The sequence below is a fragment of the Microcaecilia unicolor genome, chromosome 1 (genome assembly GCF_901765095.1).
Source record: "Microcaecilia unicolor chromosome 1, aMicUni1.1, whole genome shotgun sequence".
Taxonomy (NCBI): domain Eukaryota; kingdom Metazoa; phylum Chordata; class Amphibia; order Gymnophiona; family Siphonopidae; genus Microcaecilia; species Microcaecilia unicolor.
Window position 1 is genome coordinate 735047923 of NC_044031.1, and position 21250 is coordinate 735069172.

At 46.7% G+C, this 21250-nt stretch overlaps 1 protein-coding gene across 3 annotated transcripts in view; it reads right to left on the minus strand.

Annotated features, from left to right (window-relative positions):
* ZNF710 (zinc finger protein 710) overlaps positions 1–19593 on the minus strand; it is a 45839-nt gene extending 26246 nt beyond the window's left edge. For all 3 annotated transcript variants that reach the window (XM_030190435.1, XM_030190436.1, XM_030190437.1), the window contains exons 1-3: positions 18138–19593; positions 16053–16244; positions 10688–10862 (exon numbers count right to left, since the gene is read on the minus strand). In XM_030190435.1, the coding sequence (XP_030046295.1) occupies positions 10688–10862; positions 16053–16244; positions 18138–19568 (1798 nt within the window). In that variant the 5' untranslated portion in view covers positions 19569–19593. The remainder of the gene's footprint in view (positions 1–10687; positions 10863–16052; positions 16245–18137) is intronic.
* Between the last annotated feature and the right edge of the window lie 1657 nt (positions 19594–21250).

Consider the following 21250-nt stretch of genomic DNA (forward strand, 5'->3'; position numbering starts at 1 on the left):
AGCACGCAGCTGTTGAATGCATTACCAACTAGCCTGAAAAGAACTAACTAACTTTCGCAAAGCTCTGAAAACATCTCTCTTCAACAAAGCCTCTCTGGAGAATCCATAGCTTAACTACAACACTTCACCACTTCACCCTCCCCTGAAAGTCTTCGTTCTACAACTAGTTGATCAGTTCTTTTTGTTACCCCTGATCTTTTGTAACACTACTACTACTTAACATTTCTAGAGCGCTACTAGGGTTACGCAGCGCTGTACAATTTAACAAAGAGAGACAGTCCCTGCTCAAAGAGCTTACAATCTAATAGACAAGTGAACGGTCGGTCCGATAGGGGCAGTCTGGATTCACTGAACGGTAAGGGTTAGGTGCCGAACGCAGCACTGAAGAAGGTGGGCTTTAAGCAAAGACTTGAAGACGGGCAGGGAGGGGGCTTGGCGTAATAGGTGGGAAAATGTGGGATACAAGTGCAATAAATAAATAAATAAATTTTGTGTAAGCCTGCTGCTGTTGACTTTATTAATTTTATTATTGTTAGAACATTTACTGCCTGTAACGCAAGTACACCTCCTTCAGGAAGACATTTATTCTACTCATACTGCTTTTAGTTGAAATATTATATATATTCTTCTTTTATACATATACTAGCCGTTGAGCCCGTTAAAACGGGCTACTATTGGAATGGGGGTTTTCCAAGGCCCCCCCCCCCCGAGGTCGCCGCTACCGGTACCCCCCCCCCGAGATCGCCGCTACCGCCACCCCTCTACTCGGCACGGGCCCTCTGTTCACTATTAATTCAACTTACATCGCCGCAGCACGCAGATCAGCTGAGCTCCCGTCGGCCTGGCCTTCCTTCTCTGCCTGTGTCCCGCCCTCCTGTGACGTACCGTCGGCGAGGGCGGGACACAGGCAGGGAAGGAAGGCCGACCGGAGCTCAGCTGATCTGCGTGCTGCGGCGATGTAAGTTGAATTAATTGCAATCAGAGGGCCCGGGCCGGCGATCTCGGGGGGGGGGGGGAGCGCAGTTTCCCTCTCTGTCCCGCCCCCATCATCACGTATTGACGCGGGGGCGGGGCAGAGAGGGAAGTCTCTACTGCGCATTTGCGAGTGAGTTCAGTCACTCGCCGTTTATATGTTTGATTTTTTTGCTTTTGTACCTATTTCACACATTTTGCATCTTGTCATTATGAAATTGAATGTTTAAATTTATCTTTAGCACTTTTCTTGGTTTAGCCGCTTAATTGTTACATGAGTTTATCCTTCTAGAGCTTATTTCAGCTCCCCAGGCATAGATAGATTTAGTTTGAGTTCATAGGCGCCCCGTATAAGAGGCTTGGGGAGGCTAAGCCTCCCCAGCCAAGCTGTGACCTTTCCTCGCCTTTTCCGCCGCCCCCCCACCCCCCGCTGAGCCCGCCCTCTCAGCTCCCCGACCCGCCTGCAGTGGCCGCCCGGCATTTAAACCTTTTTAAGTTGCAGCGACGGCTCATCTCCGCTCCAGCCTTTCCCTTCTCGCTTCTCGCTCAGTGTCCCGCCTTCCTCTGATGAGGTATTTCCTGTTTCCGCGAGGGCGGGACACTGAGCGAGAAGGGAAAGGCTGGAGCAGAGGTGAGCCGTCGCTGCAACTTAAAAAGGTTTAAACGCCGGGCGGCCACTGCAGGAAGGTCGGTGAGCTGAGAGGGCAGGCTCAGCGGGGGGGGTGGGCGGTGGCGGAAAAGGTCACAGCTTCTTTTACGGGGCGCCTATGAATGGGGTGCTTAGTGCCAAGTCCGCGGCGGCCGGTGTTGATTGTGGAAGTGGCAGCACACAACTGGGATGGATGGATGGATCGATCATGGAGCTCTCTGTCGAGCATACCCTATCAACTCAGCTACAGCCCAGATAAGTGCCCTATTTAAATCAAAAATAGTCTGTGCAAAAATACAGCTTAGTTGATTTCAAAGTTCATTACTCAATCGGAGGTTTTTTAACTTGTGAGGAGCTCGCAGCATATTCACTAAGCAGAAATCTAGCCTGCTTGGGATATTGCACTGGCATGAGTCTGTGTTTATTTATTTGGATTTTTGCTCACATCTTTTTCAGTAGTAGCTCAAGGGGTACTAGATTAGCCATTTAGTTTAAGTTTTCTCTGTTGAAAAAATGCTTAGGTCGATTCACATATTTTATTTTACGTGCCTTCAATTTGTGAACTCGGGGTTCTAGATGTCCTGTTTCCGTGACACATTATTACTTAGATTGTTTCTGAAGTGAGTATAATGAAGGTTTGAATTGTGCATAGTGTTTTGCAGTTGAGGGGTTGTGGTTAGTATATGCTTTGAGCAACCACATTATTCTTTGACATACGATACATAGCTAATATCTACATTTAATAAAATGTATTAATTGTGACTTTCATTTTTTTTTTCTGTGTGTTATCAGACAATTATGGATTTAAGCTCCACCCCTGGCCCCACCCCCTAACCCCGCCCCCTTTAGCCTCCCCAAACAGTTGGGCCACCGACTACCTATGTTTGGGTTCCTTCCTTTTCAAACTGTTGTACCATTCATCGATAGACATCGAATGGGCACCCTGCGGATTATTATCTGTACAGGTGATGATTTCACAATCATCAAGAGGGGAATGAACTGACTACTGAGAAGTCAGTTATGACCCATGACCTACATAGCTAAAGGCTCAAACTTAAAATGCCCGAAAGCTGCATTTTTCTGAGAAGCTGAGAATTCGAGGTCATGCCAGCAAGGAGTGCTCTTCCCCCTCCCCCTGACAGAAATGGTGCCACCGACTCTAGCTCAGCAAGGACACAAAGAATATGTAAAGGGTTTGAGAAAGAAGATGTGTTGAGGTTCCTAGACAAAACAGTGATAAGACCTGAGTTTTGGAAAGATTCCTGCAGCAAAGTGGCGACCGCAATCTTCTGTGAAAGAAACCTTGGACTTCTGTTTTTTCATAAACATTTTAGACTAGTAAATAAGGTCCATTTCTGAGCGAAATGAAACGGGCACTAGCAAGGGTTTCCTGGGAGCGTGTATGTTTGAGAGAGAGAGAGAGAGAGAGAGTGTGTGATAGTGAGTGTGTGACAGAGAGTGAGTCTATGTGTGTGTGTGTGTGTGTGTGAGAGAGAGAAAGAGAGAGAGAAAGAGAAAGAGAGAGAGAGAGAAAGAGAAAGAGAAAGAAAGAGAGAGAGAGAGAGAAAGAGAAAGAAAGAGACAGAGAAAGAGAAAGAGAGAGAGAAAGAAAAAGAAAGAGAGACAGAGAGAGAAAGAGAGACAAAGAGAGAAAGAGAAAGAAAGAGAGACAGAGAGAGAAAGAGAAAGAGAGACAAAGAGAGAAAGAGAAAGAGAGAGAGAAAGAGAAAGAGAGAGAGAAAGAAAAAGAAAGAGAGACAGAGAGAGAAAGAGAGACAAAGAGAGAAAGAGAAAGAAAGAGAGACAGAGAGAGAAAGAGAAAGAGAGACAAAGAGAGAAAGAGAAAGAGAGAGAGAAAGAGAAAGAGAGAGAGAAAGAGAAAGAAAGAGAGACAGAGAGAGAAAGAGAAAGAGAGAAAGAGAAAGAGAGAAAAAAGAGAGAAAGAGAAAGAGAGAGAGAAAGAGAGAGAAAGAGAAAGAAAGAAAGAGAAAGAGAGACAAGAGAGAGAAAGAGAAAGAAAGAGAGACAGAGAGAGAAAGAGAAAGAGAGACAAAGAGAGAAAGAGAAAGAGAGAGAGAAAGAGAAAGAGACAGAGAGAGAAAGAGAAAGAGACAGAGAGAGAAAGAGAAAGAGAGAAAGAGAGACAAAGAGAGAAAGAGAAAGAGAGAGAGAAAGAGAGAGAGAAAGAAAGAAAGAGAAAGAGAGAAAGAGAGAAAGAAAGAGAGAGAAAGTGAGAGAGAAAGAGAGAAAGAGAAAGATAGAGAAAGAGAAAGAGAGAAAGAGAAAGAGAGAAAGAGTATCTCTCCCAGTATCTCTCCACACTCGTCCATCCCTACACCTCTTCCCGTGCACTCCGCTCCATGGATAAATCCTTCTTATCTGTTCCCTTCTCCACTACTGCCAACTCCAGACTTCGCGCCTTCTGACTCGCTGCACCCTACGCCTGGAATAAACTTCCTGAGCCCCTACGTCTTGCACCATCCTTGGCCACCTTTAAATCTAGACTGAAAGCCCACCTCTTTAACATTGCTTTTGACTCGTAACCACTTGTAACCACTCACCTCCACCTACCCTCCTCTCTTCCTTCCCGTTCACATTAATTGATTTGATTTGCTTACTTTATTTATTTTTTGTCTATTAGATTGTAAGCTCTTTGAGCAGGGACTGTCTTTCTTCTATGTTTGTGCAGCGCTGCTTATGCCTTGTAGCGCTATAGAAATGCTAAATAGTAGTAGTAGTAGTAGAGAGAAAGAAAGAAAGAGAGAAAAAGAGAGAGAGAGAAAGAGAGAGAAAGAAAGAAAGAAAGAGAGAGAGAGAAAGAGAGAGAGAGAGAGAGAGAGAGAGAGAGAAAGAAAGAAAGAGAAAGAAAGAGAAAGAGAAAGAGAAAGAGAAAGAGAGAGAGAGAGAGAGAGATACCTTCCTCTCCTCCCTCTATGGTGTGAGCACCCCCTCCTCTGGTGTGAAGAGCAAACAGGGATGGAAGGGCAGTTGTGAAAGGAAAAGTGAAAGTTGGTGAGGCTGCAAATCCCAGCATGGTAGAACTCAAGTTTTGAACCTGGTGACCCTGCAGCTGTTGATGCCTGTGCACCGGGTACCTTTGCATTCATGTTCGTCATGCAGCTGTTAGAGGGGGTGGAGTTGCTTCCTGTTTGTGCGGTGTACTGTGCAGATCAGCAGTGAAGTGTCTTTCGATCAGTGAAGCCCTGTTGCCTCGGTGACCTTCCCTGTCCAGCCTTGCTGTACTAGCACCGTTGTGGTTTGATGTTTGAGCTCCGTTTCTCCATGTCAGTATTTCCTGCATTGGCTGTGCTGTGGGAGCACTCGCAGCAGTTTCGCGTTCTGTTTCTATGCGCCGAGGGGGAAGGCAGTGACAGCTGGGTGTGTGCCGGTCGAACTCGCAGCATTTTCACGTCCCGTTTCTATGCGCCAAGGGGGGGGCAGTGACAGCTGGGTGTGTGCCAGTTGAGATCGCGTTTCCTGGAGCGTCAGTGTTGTGCCGTCGTTGATGGCGTTTCGTGGAGTGTGAGTGCTCCGCCCTCAGCGTCATCACGTTCTGACGCGAGGGCGGGGCACACAGCAATGGGCAAAAAGTGGTCTCGATGCCTCAACTTCCGGTTGGAGGCCTCATTTAGAACGTTGGGGTAGCAAATTATGTGCGGAAGGGGCGTGGCTGAGGGCGGGTCTAGGAGTGACAGTGAGTGGTGCATATGAGTGAGAATGAGTGTCTGACAGCCTACCCTTCAGTGTTTCCCTCTGACAGACTGAGCTTCAGAATGTTCCAGGTGAGATTTATTTATATAGATATTGTGTTCTGTATTCCATAACATTCAGATAGTATTTTTCCATTTTATGTAAACAACTAGGAAAAAATGCCCGTTTCAGAACGCAATAAAACGGGCGCTAGCAAGGGGCCCCCTCCCTTCGTCCCTCCGAGCTACTTGCCTTGTTCGCCACAGTTTCCGTTTCGGCCCTCGAGTGTCATAGCTCCGCCCTCGACATCATGACGTTTTGACTCGAGGGCGGTGCAGACACTCCAGGGCACACCGGATATCTCGGGTGCCTCAACTTCCGTGGAGGTTTCAGAACGTTGGGGTTGCCTTTTATATAGAGAGATAAAGTAAGACAGAGATTAGCTGAAATGAGACAGAAAATAGCTGACATTGCAAGGTTGTATGATTTGGAAGGGAATTTCCATTGTGCAAAAGAATATATAAGTGGCTGCTGTGTGGTATTTAGATGGAGGCTGAGATGACCAACTGAGTGACTCTTTAACCACAGTGGTCTCTCTTCCTTTCAAAACAAATTGTTATTTGTTACTGATTGCTTTGTTGTTACCTAATTTGGTAAGTAATAAAGACTTTCCCCTTCAAAGGAACATAGTCTCTGTCTTCTCTGTTTCTTCTGTCCACTGTATCTTGGGGTGGGTGTAAGGAGGCAGAAACCCTATTTGCCCCATAGGTCCAAATGGTATATTTCCTAAGGTAAGTAGAAATATATCAGAGAAGGAATTCCCATATATTATAGTCCTTCCCTGAGACTAGGTGGTTTATTTATTTATTTATTGCATTTGTATCCCACCTCTTTGCAGGCTCAATGTGGCTTACAATTCATTATGGATGATGGAAAGAGAAGAGAATATACATTAGGTTTTACAGAGGGTTTTGGGTTACATGGTGGTGAAATACATGATAGTGTTAGAGCAAAAGACATTATAGAACATTTCTGAATATGTTAAAGATTGTACAGTTACACATGTTGTTGATCTTTGTGATATATCTTGTCGAAGAGATAGGTTTTCAATGGTTTGCGGAAATTAGTCAATTCATGGGCCGATTTCAGGTTGCGTGGCAGCGCGTTCCAGAGCTGCGTGCTCATAAAGGAAAAGGTAGATGCGTGCATTAATTTGTATTTCAGTCCTTTACACTTGGGGGGATGAAGATTGAGGAATGTGCGAGAAGATTTTTTTGCGTTTCTGGGTGGTAGTTCTATTAGGTCTGACATGGTTATCAGAGGACTCCACTATAAACAATATTTATTTAGATTTTGCTCACACGTTTTTCAGTAGTAGCTCAAGGTGAGTTACATTCAGGTACTCTGGATATTTCTCTGTCCCAGGAGGGGCTCATAATCTAAGCTTGTACCTGAGGCAATGGAGGGTTAAGTGACTTGCCCAAGATCACAAGGAACAACAGTGGGATTTGAACAGGCCACCTCTGGATTGCAAGACTGGTGCTCTAACCACTAGGCCACTCCTCCACTCAGCAGCATTCCATGTAGAATAACCAATAATAGCAACATTCCATGTAGAATGTCAAATAGTAGCATCAGAATCTCAATAGTAGCAACATTCCATGTAGAATCTCAACTGTTTATTTAGTTACATTCAGGTACTCTGGATATTTCTCTGTCCCAGGAGGGCTCACAATCTAAGTTTGTACCTGAGGCAATGGAGGGTTAAGTGACTTGCCCAAGATCACAAGGAGCAGCAGCAGCAGGATTTGAACCGGCCACCTCTGGATTGTAAGACCGGTGCTCTAACCACTAGGCCACTCCTCCACTCCTGAGGCAGGCGTCTTCACGCCGAAACACAGCAGCTGTGTAGAGTCTATTGAATTTGTTTTAATAAAGATCATCCTTTGAACTTACATCTCCCTTGGTCTTTTGGAAAAGCCTATCTACCCTACTCCCTGGACTCTCTTGCTGACGTACGTAGGGACAGTGTATTCCTCCACTTTGTGTGAATATCTGCTCTGACCACTGCAACAGTTTGGCCGGGGACAGGGTGGTGTGGGGTTGGCACTGGGAGTTAGGTGGGCACAGCAATATTCAGTGCCGATGCCCACATACCTAACAGGGCAAGTTGATCTACAGAAAACCAGTGCTAACTCTGCCCAGTTAAAGTATGCAGGCCCAGCAATCCGCATTAGTACATAAGTACATAAGTAATGCCATACTGGGAAAAGACCAAGGGTCCATCGAGCCCAGCATCCTGTCCACGACAGCGGCCAATCCAGGCCAAGGGCACCTGGCAAGCTTCCCAAACGTAAACTTCTGCATTGTCACAGAAGACCTGGATATTCAATGCCAGTTGCCCGGACATGGCCTGGCATTAAATTCCCAGGTCTAATTTAGCTGGTAACAGTCAGCATTTAAAAAAAAAAAAAAAACAACTTACAGCTGCCAACTGAATATTGCTTAGATTAAGAAAATTAAAATAGGATTTCTTTAAAGAGGTTTAAAAGCTAACCTTTTAATATGTACAAATACATACACGCCACAGAACTTATAACTATGCATTTGTTTTATCCCCAAATTGATGCTTATTAAAGTCTATGTGTCTACTTAAAAGCCTTTTTGATCTTTATAATTTGCTGTTCCCTAAATTGTTTACCAATGTCGCTCACTGAATGTCTATCAAAGCGGTAATTAAACCCAAGACCTTTGATGTTTTCTATGCATGTTAATGATTATACTAAGGTTTTTCTAGTATTTCTGACATTTTCTAGGCTTCCCCCTCTAGTGGACTTTAAAAAAAAAAAAAAAAAACCCTGTATGGTACAATTAATAATAGCATATTACAGTGGTGGAAATAAGTATTTGATCCCTTGCTGATTTTGTAAGTTTGCCCACTGACAAAGACATGAGCAGCCCATAATTGAAGGGTAGGTTATTGGTAACAGTGAGAGATAGCACATCACAAATTAAATCCGGAAAATCACATTGTGGAAAGTATATGAATTTATTTGCATTCTGCAGAGGGAAATAAGTATTTGATCCCCCACCAACCAGTAAGAGATCTGGCCCCTACAGACCAGGTAGATGCTCCAAATCAACTCGTTACCTGCATGACAGACAGCTGTCGGCAATGGTCACCTGTATGAAAGACACCTGTCCACAGACTCAGTGAATCAGTCAGACTCTAACCTCTACAAAATGGCCAAGAGCAAGGAGCTGTCTAAGGATGTCAGGGACAAGATCATACACCTGCACAAGGCTGGAATGGGCTACAAAACCATCAGTAAGACGCTGGGCGAGAAGGAGACAACTGTTGGTGCCATAGTAAGAAAATGGAAGAAGTACAAAATGACTGTCAATCGACAAAGATCTGGGGCTCCACGCAAAATCTCACCTCGTGGGGTATCCTTGATCATGAGGAAGGTTAGAAATCAGCCTACAACTACAAGGGGGGAACTTGTCAATGATCTCAAGGCAGCTGGGACCACTGTCACCACGAAAACCATTGGTAACACATTACGACATAACGGATTGCAATCCTGCAGTGCCCGCAAGGTCCCCCTGCTCCGGAAAGCACATGTGACGGCCCGTCTGAAGTTTGCCAGTGAACACCTGGATGATGCCGAGAGTGATTGGGAGAAGGTGCTGTGGTCAGATGAGACAAAAATTGAGCTCTTTGGCATGAACTCAACTCGCCGTGTTTGGAGGAAGAGAAATGCTGCCTATGACCCAAAGAACACCGTCCCCACTGTCAAGCATGGAGGTGGAAATGTTATGTTTTGGGGGTGTTTCTCTGCTAAGGGCACAGGACTACTTCACCGCATCAATGGGAGAATGGATGGGGCCATGTACCGTACAATTCTGAGTGACAACCTCCTTCCCTCCGCCAGGGCCTTAAAAATGGGTCGTGGCTGGGTCTTCCAGCACGACAATGACCCAAAACATACAGCCAAGGCAACAAAGGAGTGGCTCAGGAAGAAGCACATTAGGGTCATGGAGTGGCCTAGCCAGTCACCAGACCTTAATCCCATTGAAAACTTATGGAGGGAGCTGAAGCTGCGAGTTGCCAAGCGACAGCCCAGAACTCTTAATGATTTAGAGATGATCTGCAAAGAGGAGTGGACCAAAATTCCTCCTGACATGTATGCAAACCTCATCATCAACTACAGAAGACGTCTGACCGCTGTGCTTGCCAACAAGGGTTTTGCCACCAAGTATTAGGTCTTGTTTGCCAGAGGGATTAAATACTTATTTCTCTCTGCAGAATGCAAATAAATTCATATACTTTCCACAATGTGATTTTCCGGATTTAATTTGTGATGTGCTATCTCTCACTGTTACCAATAACCTACCCTTCAATTATGGGCTGCTCATGTCTTTGTCAGTGGGCAAACTTACAAAATCAGCAAGGGATCAAATACTTATTTCCACCACTGTATGTTAAAAGTAATTCTAAAACAAAAGAGATGCCACTTTGTAAAATGCTGAGGCTGCTGTGCCGACTGTTTTTCTATAAAGCAGGGGTGTAGCCAGACTTTGGCGGTAGGGGGGTAGCCCGAGGTGAGGGGCACATTTTAGCCCCCCCTCCGGTGCCGCTGACCCCCCCCCCCACCATTGCCGACACCTCTCCCCCGCCGCCACCACCACCAACAACTTTGACCCCCCCCCCTGCTGACGACCCTCTCGACCCCCCCTTCCCCGCCAACCCTCCCCCGCCGCCGCCGTCACCTACCTTTGCTGGTGGGAGACCCCAACTCCCGCCAGCCGAGGTCCTCTTCTTCCGGCGCAAGACTTCGTTCTGTTTCTATGAGTCTGACGTCCTGCACGTTGTGGATGTGTCAGACTCACAGAAACAGAACGAAGCCTTGCGGATCAGCCAGCGGCCGCGTTGCTGGCTGATCTGCAAGGCTTCGTTCTGTTTCTGCGAGTCTGACGTCCTGCAAGTACAACATGCAGGATGTCAGACTCACAGAAATAGGACGTGCAGGACGTCAGACTCAGAAACAGAACGAAGGAAAAAGAGGGCCTCGGCTGGTGGGGGTTGGGGTCCCCCGCCAGCAAAGGTAGGTGACGGCGGGTTGGCGGCGGGAGGGGGAGTCGAAAGCGTCGTCGGCAGGGGGGTCCAAAGCCAAACCTATGGGGGCCCAGGCCCCCGTGGCCCCACGTAGCTATGCCACTGCTATAGAGGCATTGAAATACTAGCAGTGGGAGATATCGTGCAAGGAAACCTTCATTAGTCAAACGATGAGCAAACCAGATCCCATAACAATCCTGGGTTAGTACATCTACATTTCTCATTGATAAAAAGCCGGACCAGGCCTTGCTACACACCTTGGCTGTCCAGGCTGACGTCCATGACCCCATGCTTGACCTTCATATGTCGGCTCAGGTTGCCCTTCAGGTTGAACTTGCTGGAGCAGTAGGGGCATTTGAAGGGTTTGCTCCCCGCATGGAGATGCATGTGTCCCAGGAGATTGTACATGCGGTTAAAAGACTTTCCACAAACCTAAGTAGAAAATTGATTAGAAGGAACATTACCATAATCATCTGCTTCTTCATTTCATTTCACTTACTTCTATTTATTAAAACTCGTATTCCCTGTCAGAAACCCAATGTGTTTTACAACAAAAATCAGTTGCAGAACACAAGGAAGTGTGAAAAGACAGGATGAAATATACACATTAACATCAAACTGAGGAACCTAAAACCACTCACAAAATTATCCACCCCTCTAACCTGAGTCCTTGCTCTTTGTAGAAAAACCAAACCCAAGGCAACACAATTAATTGAATTTCTGCCTTATACCGCTTCTAAGAGAGGAGGGCAAAGAGAGGGACTCTTCCGTTCTGCACTTCCCTCTTATCTGGCAGCAGCAGGCTCCCACACAGTGGAAGGCTCATTTGAGAGTTGGCTTCATCTCACTCTTTTAACTGTATGAATTTCTGGAGCAAGGCAACGCATAGCAGACATCCACCGCCACCCATGTTAGCGCTCTCCAACTGGCTGTGCAAGTGCTTTAGATTTGCCATGACACATGGCTGTAGCTCTGTTGCATTCAGGGGACTTCCTTGGCAAGTTCACAGATTGCTGCAATGTTGGAACATCCAAGTATTGTTAAAGAAACACCAACCAAAAAAAAAAAATCCTGGGCCTGATATTCAAAGGTGATTTATGCTCATAAAATTGGCCCGAGCCAGGGGCGTAGCTACTATGGGGCCACGGGGGCCTGGGCCCCCGTAGATTTGGCCCTGAACCCCCCTGCCGACGACCCTCTCAACCCCCCCTCCCGCCGCCAACCCGCCGTCTGCCCACCTTTGCTGGCGGGGGACCCCAACCCCCTCCAGCCGAAGTCTTCTTCCTTCGTTTGGTTTCTGAGTCCGACGTCCTGCACGTAAGACGTCAGACTCAGAAACCAAACAAAGGAAGAAGACTTCGGCTGGCGGGGGTTGGGGTCTCCCGCCAGCAAAGGTAGGCGATGGCAGGTGGGGGGGGGTCGAGAGGGTCGTCGGCAGGGGGGTCAAAGTTGTTGTTGGTGCTGCTAGCAGCAGCGGGGGGGGGGGGGGGGGGTGTCGGCAATGGTGGTGGTGGGAGGGGTCGGCGGCACCGAGGGGGGGGAGCTAAAATGTGCCCCCTCACCTCGGGCTCTGGACCCCCCTCCCGCCGAAGTCTGGCTACGCCCCTGCCCTGAACGCCAATATTAATACTCATAGGTCTTGATATAAAAATTATTTAGATGAGCAGAAAAGGCATCTGGTCATTTAAATACCTGTCTGGGGTTAACTGGGCATTTTTCAGCAGCACTTAAAACTGGATAGAGCTGCTGAAAATGCCCAATTAGTGCTGAAGCCAAAACCGGTTATTTTGGGGATGTTCCAGGGGTGATTATCCAGCACTTAACCAGTTAACTTACCTGCATATATAGGACCGCATAAAAGGCAGTCCTACCTTTAACTGGCTACAAAGAACCACGTACAGTGGGGGAAATAAGTATTTGATCCCTTGCTGATTTTGTAAGTTTGCCCACTGACAAAGACATGAGCAGCCCATAATTGAAGGGTAGGTTATTGGTAACAGTGAGAGATAGCACATCACAAATTAAATCCGGAAAATCACATTGTGGAAAGTATATGAATTTATTTGCATTCTGCAGAGGGAAATAAGTATTTGATCCCTCTGGCAAACAAGACCTAATACTTGGTGGCAAAACCCTTGTTGGCAAGCACAGCGGTCAGACGTCTTCTGTAGTTGATGATGAGGTTTGCACACATGTCAGGAGGAATTTTGGTCCACTCCTCTTTGCAGATCATCTCTAAATCATTAAGAGTTCTGGGCTGTCGCTTGGCAACTCGCAGCTTCAGCTCCCTCCATAAGTTTTCAATGGGATTAAGGTCTGGTGACTGGCTAGGCCACTCCATGACCCTAATGTGCTTCTTCCTGAGCCACTCCTTTGTTGCCTTGGCTGTATGTTTTGGGTCATTGTCGTGCTGGAAGACCCAGCCACGACCCATTTTTAAGGCCCTGGCGGAGGGAAGGAGGTTGTCACTCAGAATTGTACGGTACATGGCCCCATCCATGCTCCCATTGATGCGGTGAAGTAGTCCTGTGCCCTTAGCAGAGAAACACCCCCAAAACATAACATTTCCGCCTCCATGCTTGACAGTGGGGACGGTGTTCTTTGGGTCATAGGCAGCATTTTTCTTCCTCCAAACACGGCGAGTTGAGTTCATGCCAAAGAGCTCAATTTTTGTCTCATCTGACCACAGCACCTTCTCCCAATCACTCTCGGCATCATCCAGGTGTTCACTGGCAAACTTCAGACGGGCCGTCACATGTGCCTTCCGGAGCAGGGGGACCTTGCGGGCACTGCAGGATTGCAATCCGTTATGTCGTAATGTGTTACCAATGGTTTTCGTGGTGACAGTGGTCCCAGCTGCCTTGAGATCATTGACAAGTTCCCCCCTTGTAGTTGTAGGCTGATTTCTAACCTTCCTCATGATCAAGGATACCCCACGAGGTGAGATTTTGCGTGGAGCCCCAGATCTTTGTCGATTGACAGTCATTTTGTACTTCTTCCATTTTCTTACTATGGCACCAACAGTTGTCTCCTTCTCGCCCAGCGTCTTACTGATGGTTTTGTAGCCCATTCCAGCCTTGTGCAGGTGTATGATCTTGTCCCTGACATCCTTAGACAGCTCCTTGCTCTTGGCCATTTTGTAGAGGTTAGAGTCTGACTGATTCACTGAGTCTGTGGACAGGTGTCTTCATACAGGTGACCATTGCCGACAGCTGTCTGTCATGCAGGTAACGAGTTGATTTGGAGCATCTACCTGGTCTGTAGGGGCCAGATCTCTTACTGGTTGGTGGGGGATCAAATACTTATTTCCCTCTGCAGAATGCAAATAATTCATATACTTTCCACAATGTGATTTTCCGGATTTAATTTGTGATGTGCTATCTCTCACTGTTACCAATAACCTACCCTTCAATTATGGGCTGCTCATGTCTTTGTCAGTGGGCAAACTTACAAAATCAGCAAGGGATCAAATACTTATTTCCCCCACTGTAAGTGCTGAATATTGCACTTAACTTGCGATATTTTGGCTGGCTCCATGTACTTGGAAATTGAATGCCAAATTACAGACACGGATTTAATGCCAGTAGAGGTCAGAAAAACCTGATCACCATTGGATGAATATCGGTTTCTAACTTTCATTAAACACCTACATTTAGGAGCATAAAAAGTAGGTGGCAACAGGGGTGTATTTAGGGCAGGGAAAAAGGAGCTTAGCACCTATTTTCAGCACTAGGCTCATAAATCAAAATCACAAATCTAGGTAAATGAATGGCAGGGCCCAACTTTTAAACTCCTACATAAAGATGAATGTTCAGCAGAAAACTTAGGTGCCCTTTTACTAAACTGCAGTAAAAAGTGGCCTGCGGTAGTCTGGACGCACAAAATTGGCATGCGCTGGGCCATTTTTTACCGCAGCTGGGAAAAAGCGTAAATAGCCATGCACTAAAATTAAAACTAGCATGCGGCTATTTACCGCCTGAGCTCTTACCACCACCCAATGACCTAGCAGCAAGGGCTCATGCGCTACCCATCAGGTAGCATGCGCCAATGTGGCCGTTCTGCCGATTACCGCTGGGAACACCTCCCACTGTAAAAAATCCTATATAATAATTTGCACCTCCAATGTTCTACATCTGGATGCCTGGGTTCGTAACATCCATTCCCACTCATTGCCCCGCCCTCACGTCAAAACGTAATGATGTCAGAGGTTGAAGCAATGAGAGGGAAGGGAACGCTGGAGGCGAGCTGACGTCAGGAGGGATGTTACGAATGGAACGGAAACCAGTGCCACCCAGCCAGAGAACGTTCAGGTACAAATCGAGGGGAGGAGAGAAACATGGGACATCGAGCGGAGGGAGGGAGGGAGGGAGGAAGGAATGGAAGGGGAGGAGAGGGCAGAGCAGAGGAGAATTGATGGACATGGATGGGATGGGAGGACAGTAGAGGAGAGAATCGCGGGACACGGATGGGAGGGCAGGGAAGAGGAGAATTGCTGGACATGGAGGGAAAGGGAGGGATGAATTGCTGGACATGGCGGGGAGGGCAGGGGAGAGAAAGAGAGAAACCTTATAGGACAGCCTACCTACGGCCCATTTCATTGTTGAGGAAACGGGCATGGTTCCACCAGTAGAAAAATATTTCTAAAGCGGGAAACAGTGTGCACCAACTTTGAAAATTACCACCGGGGGCCCACGCTAGCCTGGTGGTAGCGTCAATTTGGTCCGTGCTACCCGAACATTAGTTCTACCGCATCTTAGTAAAAGGGCCCCTAAATTTGTCTGAAAATAGGACACACACTTATTTATTTATTTGTTGCATTTGTATCCCACATTTTCCCACCTATTTGCAGGCTCAATGTGGCTTACAATGCTCTGTTATGGCGTTCGCCATTCCAGAGTAGGAGATAACAATTGGTGTTACATAGAGATCATGGATGACATAATAGAGTTGGGTGAATAGATATAGGAAGAATACAGTTCAGAATATCAAGTAACGTGATGATGTGTTACATTTACATTCCTTGATCGTTGTGGCATGCCTTGTTGAAGAGATAGGTCTTCAGAGATTTACGAAAGTTGGTTAATTCGTAAATTGTTTTTAGGAGCCCAGCTTTGTTCTCGGATATATAACCCTCAATCCCTTGCATACACAGAACATTACGGGGTCCTTTTACTAAGACGAGTATAACGCACGTCAAATTAGAACTACCGCCCGGCTACCGTATCCAAAATACGTGGCAGAAAATAATTTCTATTTTCTACCGCGTGACGCTAACCGGGAGATAATCAGCAATGCATGCAGACGATTACTGCCCAGTTAACTCGCGAGACCTTACCGCTAAGTCAATGGGCGGCGGTAAGGTCTCAGGCCCAAAATGGACGTGCGCTGATTTTTATTTTGCCGCACGTCCATTTTCAGCAAAAAAAAAAAGGAGGGGGCTTTTTTTTTTTGCTGGCGCATTGAAAACAGACCTGAGTGCGTCCAATACACGCGCCTACACCAGCGCAGGCCATTTTTCGGTGCGCCTTAGTAAAAGGGCCCCTAAATATTTTCCAGTTCATCCTATGAGGTCTTCCAGGGACACACGAGAAGAAAGAGACAGAGCGCGTGAGAGTACGATACCTTGCATTTGAACGGTTTGACAGGCGAGTGCACGATCATATGAGTCTTGAGGGTCTGCTTCTGCACGAATGTCTTGAAGCAGATATGGCACTGGAAGGGACGAACGCTGGCATGAATCAGCATATGACGCTTCATGTTGGCATGCAGGGTGAACTCCCGCCCGCACACCTCACACTTGAATTCCTTCACTCCCTGCAAAAGGGGCAAATGGAGACATACGTCCAAATTAATTTCTCTGCATAGTATCATCCGACATCTGCCTTGGTTTTGGATTGGAGTTAAGGCCCTTTTTTTCAGGCTATATTTGGGAGTCAAGTTATTTGTCTTTACAGTCTGGAGAAAAGAAATATAATTTTAGTTTAAAACCCTGTTTTCCCAGTTTGTTCTCAATATTTATGTACAGGAAAGCCCAGATTTTCACTCTAAGACTATTAAAACAAACAATCTATCAGTGTGTAGGCATTCATTCTGGGTTATATTTTCTTTTCATTTAATCTGTCCTACACCCAAATCTTTGCTGTCTCCTTTTCTCCAAAAGTATATAAAAAAAAAAAAAAACTGGTGAAAGTTGTTATCGGACTGAGCAAGTTCTGGTAATCAATTTGTTGTTAGGAGATTTCACCACTAGGTGGGGCTCAAATGACTTCTCTGGTGAAGAACCTCACATCAAACATCTCCCACAAGCACAACTGGTTTGGATTTTCCTTAACTTTCCTAAATTGTTCCCATTAGCTTATTTAAGAATTAGTCATTAACTCAACAAGCTTGTTATTGTGGGACATATGAAAATGATCAGTGCAAGGGAAAGAAAATTCAGTCTTACTGAACCCAAATTGTGGAAGTGATGAGTCTCATGGCATGGCAGTCTAGGGCAATGCTGCTCAGCCCTCTCCTGGAGGCACACCTAACCCCGTTAGGTTTTCAGGATTATCACAATGAATATTCATGAGATAGATCTGCATACAGTGGGTTTCCAGTATATGCAAACATACCTCATGTGTATCCATTGTGGCAATCCTGAAAACTTGACTGCCTAGGTATGCCTCCAGGAGAGGGTTGGAAAGCACTGGTGTAGAACAGGGGTTCTCAACCTCACCCCTGGGCCACATCTAGCCAGACAGGTTTTCAGGATATCCACAATGAATATACATAGGGGCGATCCAACCATTAGGCCACCTGAGGCGGGGGGGGCCTCAGGTGGCACTTTTTCGGGAGTGGCATCTCCCCCTTCCTTGCTCCACCGCATTCCCCAAGTTTACCTTCTTTCTTCATGTCCCAAAAGCTGGTGGCAGCAGGCGCAATTTCCATAAGCTGCCCTGCAGCCGGCACCCGCCTCTTCTCTTTACTGTGGCCCGCCTCTCTGATGGAACTTCCTGTTTCCTCAGAGGCGGCTGCAGTAGAGAAGAAGCCGGTGTCGGAGGCAGGACAACATATGGGAATCGTGCCTGCCACCGCCGGCTTTTAGAACATGAAGAAGGTAAATTCAGGGAACGGGGTGGAGGAAGGAAGGAGGGAGATGCCAGAACTTGGCACGGGGGAGGAGGCGGGGAACGATATCTCGGCCCTGCCTCAGGTGGCATCTTACCTTGGGCCACCCCTGAATATACATGAGATAAACATGCATGTTTATCTCCATTATATGCAAATCTATCTCATGCATATTCATTGTGGAGGAGTACAGAAGTACGATCAAGTCTCCTGCTGGTTGGTAACAGAGGGTTAAAGAACCCCTACGCCACCCGTGCAACTGTGTCTCAAGGACTAGGTTGAGAATCCCTAGTATATATTGTTTGAAGGTGCAGGTGATTTATTTAGGAATACTCTCAGCCAGGTCAGGTTTTCAGGCCACCCACACTGAATATACATGAGGTACAAATGGAGGCAGTGCATGCAAAGTTATCTCATGTATATTCACTGTGGATATCTTGAAAACCGGATCGTCTCTGTGTGTCCTGGACTGGGTTGAACCTCCCCCCTCCCCTCCCCCCCCCCCCCCCCGATATGTACACTTGAAAAATCAGTACCAGGATGAAACCATGGAGAACAACATTTTTCTAGTGGAAGCAGGACGGGAGGCAGCTTTACCTTGTGAGTAAGGGAGTGCTGTTTGAGATGATGGATCTGGCTGAACTCCATACCACACTCTGTGCAGACGAAGGGGCGTACATTCTGATGCTTCAGCATGTGGTTCTGCAGCTGACTGCGGTAGTGGAAGGATTTGTTGCACTCTAGGCACTGGTACAGTGTTGGTCCCTGGTGGGTGGACAGGTGACGCTTTAACTGCGTGAGCGTGGCAAAGTCCAGGCCACATTCCACACACACATGGCACCGACCATTCTCATGCTTCACCTCGTGCGCCTTCAGCTCACTGGGATAGGCAAAGCCCCGGCCACAGAAGCGACAGCTGTAAGGCTTGATGTCCGTATGTAGCAGCATGTGCCTCTTCAGGTGGCTTGTCTGTGTGAATGCTTTGTTGCACACGTCACATCTGTGAGGCCGTGTGCCTTGGTGCGTTAGCAGATGCGTTTGCAAGTGGCTGGGCTGCTTAAAGAGTTTGTTGCAATGCGGGCACGAGTGGGGCTTGATTCCACTGTGGCCAAGAATGTGTGTCACTAGGTTATACTTGGAGGTATAGGATTTCTCGCACAAGCGGCACTGCCAGCGCTTTTGACGGTTGCCAGCCTCTACCAGGTAAGAGTCGTCAATCTGGACGTTGATATCCAGACGGTCCAGCTGAGCCTTTTTGTTACGCTCAATGTGGGACCCGACTGCATCTGTGTCAAACTCGGTGGACTCCTGCCACATGTAGCTAGGTCCGTTCTCCACCCGTAACGGTGACTTTGGCTGTGGGACCTCAGTTTCATTCGATGAAGGCGCACTAGGTTCAAAATTACACTGGGTCTGTCTGGTCTCTAATTCTGTGCCTTCTGGGGCCAAGTCCATAGTTGGTTCAGAATAACCCTGGGCAGGGTCCTGAAGACTGTGGTGGTAACCCTGGATATCTACATCCTGGCTCTGTTGCCCCTGCAAGTGACGGTGGCGTGGAGGCCTTCTATGGAAAGTGCTGAGGTCAATCATTTTTACAGTACTGCTTTGCACAATTCCCTCACATGTCTGTTGCTCAGATGCTGGAAGGGGAACCTCCTCATAGGCAGACTGCAGTGCCACCTCGTACAATTCCTCCCCCTCTGCCTTTTCATATTTGATTTTTGGCACCAGCCTGACTGGGGGCCTTTTTTTCCTCCTAGTGTGCTTTTCTGTTTCCAAGGTCTCCTCCTCTTGCGGCTCTGCTGCAGCTCGAACTCTGGTCTCCAGATAGGGTTCACCCTCTGGCTGTTCTGCTTCTATTGGTCCTTTTTCCATCAGGTTGCTCCCTGATGCAGGGAAGAAGCCGCTGGGGCTGATGGAAGCACCAAAAAGTTCATTTTCAGACACCAGGCCCAAAACTGCTGCCTGAGCCAAGGACAGCACCACCACAGCATCAGTCTGTGTTCCTGAGTCCATGAGGCGGTTCATCTCTCATGCCTTCCGACTAGGCTTTCATTGCTGCAGAAAGGAAACAAGAAAAGTGAGAGAGTCTCAAAACCTTGAAGACATCTCATCCTCTTCCCCTGCAATAGGATCTATTAATACAGAGTTCCAGTGGGAATACTGGTGCTGGGGACAACTGGATTCTTTGCAGATTGTGATACCTTTTGTTGTCCCAATACAAGGGTTGCTCAAAAAAAGATGATGTACATGGGCTTTCAAGACCACAAGTGTCCTTTCTATGTAGCCGTTCTTCAGATTAACCTCTGGAGAGGACTGACAAAGAGAGGAATGTGTCCTCCAAAGCAAACAGATAATATAATCTTTAGGAAATTCTTATGTTGCTCCAACACAAGATACCCTGAAAAGAACCCAGTAGGATCCATTAGTGTCTCTGAAGCTAAAATCAGTGTATGATGAAATGTCCTTTCAGTTGGTTTGGTATGGCCACTCTTGACTTCCAACCCTTCAGCGTGTAGTTGACAGGTTCAAGCTCACTCACTCACTGCTTGTTCTGATCCTTCACTGTGGAGCCAAGTCTAATGGAACATAATATGTAATATTGCGTTGATGGGGATAATAATTATTGTTTTCAGGTGCATTTCACTCAAGCAATCGCACCTATTGGTGAAGCTCTGCTAGTCAGTGCTATTTAAGCGCGCAGGAACGGTTCCTGGACGGTTAAACATCACTTAGACAGCTAAACGTTAATATTCAGCATGAGATAGCTGGTTATCTCTGCTGAATATTAGCACATAGTGGCTAACCGGCTATATCACGCAATATAGCTGGCTATCCGTGAATATTCAAGTGCTGGACGGCTAAGTTTAGCAGGCATATTGGACCGCATAAATAACAGTCCTATCTTTGCCTGCTATTAACTTAACCATCCAGCGCTGAACGTTGACAAAGCCGGTTACGTTACAGCTAGCCAAAAAAACCTTCCCAATATTCAATGCTGGCCACTGGAAATGTCCTGGTATTAAATATCCGGGGTCAGCCGCCACCAGCAGCTAACCACGCTGCCTGCTGAATTATCAAGGGGAATGACTTTGAAGAGCAAACTGATCAGACATGGCCTAAATGTGACCGAGCAGCCCTGAACAGAAATGCTGACGATTGTATTTTTAGACAGTGACATTTTGCCATAGGATAAAGATTACATTTTTTTTATAGGATAGAAATGAAGTTTTAGGGGTCACACAAGGGTTGTCTTACGAGTCAGAAAAGATTTTTATTGCACTATCCTCACCAACTGATAGGGGCAATACGTTTCCATAGGACCAAACTAAAATGAAAAGAATTTCATACAAAAATCAGAACAGATGGGCCTCTGGCCTCCTTTTCATTTGAATTTACTATATAACTATTTCCTGGTGGGATATTTGTTTCAGGAATGGGCTTCGACAACAACTCCAGCAGTAAGTAAAGCCAGTGCTGGATGGATCTCTATGGTCTGTGTCCCACATATATGGCTGGACAGATCAGGATGGGCTGGAGTGAAATTTGACAGGCCAGTGCTGTGTGGACTTATATGGTCTGTTTCCCGAAAATGGCAAAGACAAATCAGGATCAAGCACACGTATTTCATACCGCATTCATATCACATGGTATGAGTGAAGATGTTGTGTAACTCAGTGGGGAAGGGGCAGGGCTTTTTTTCAGGGGGT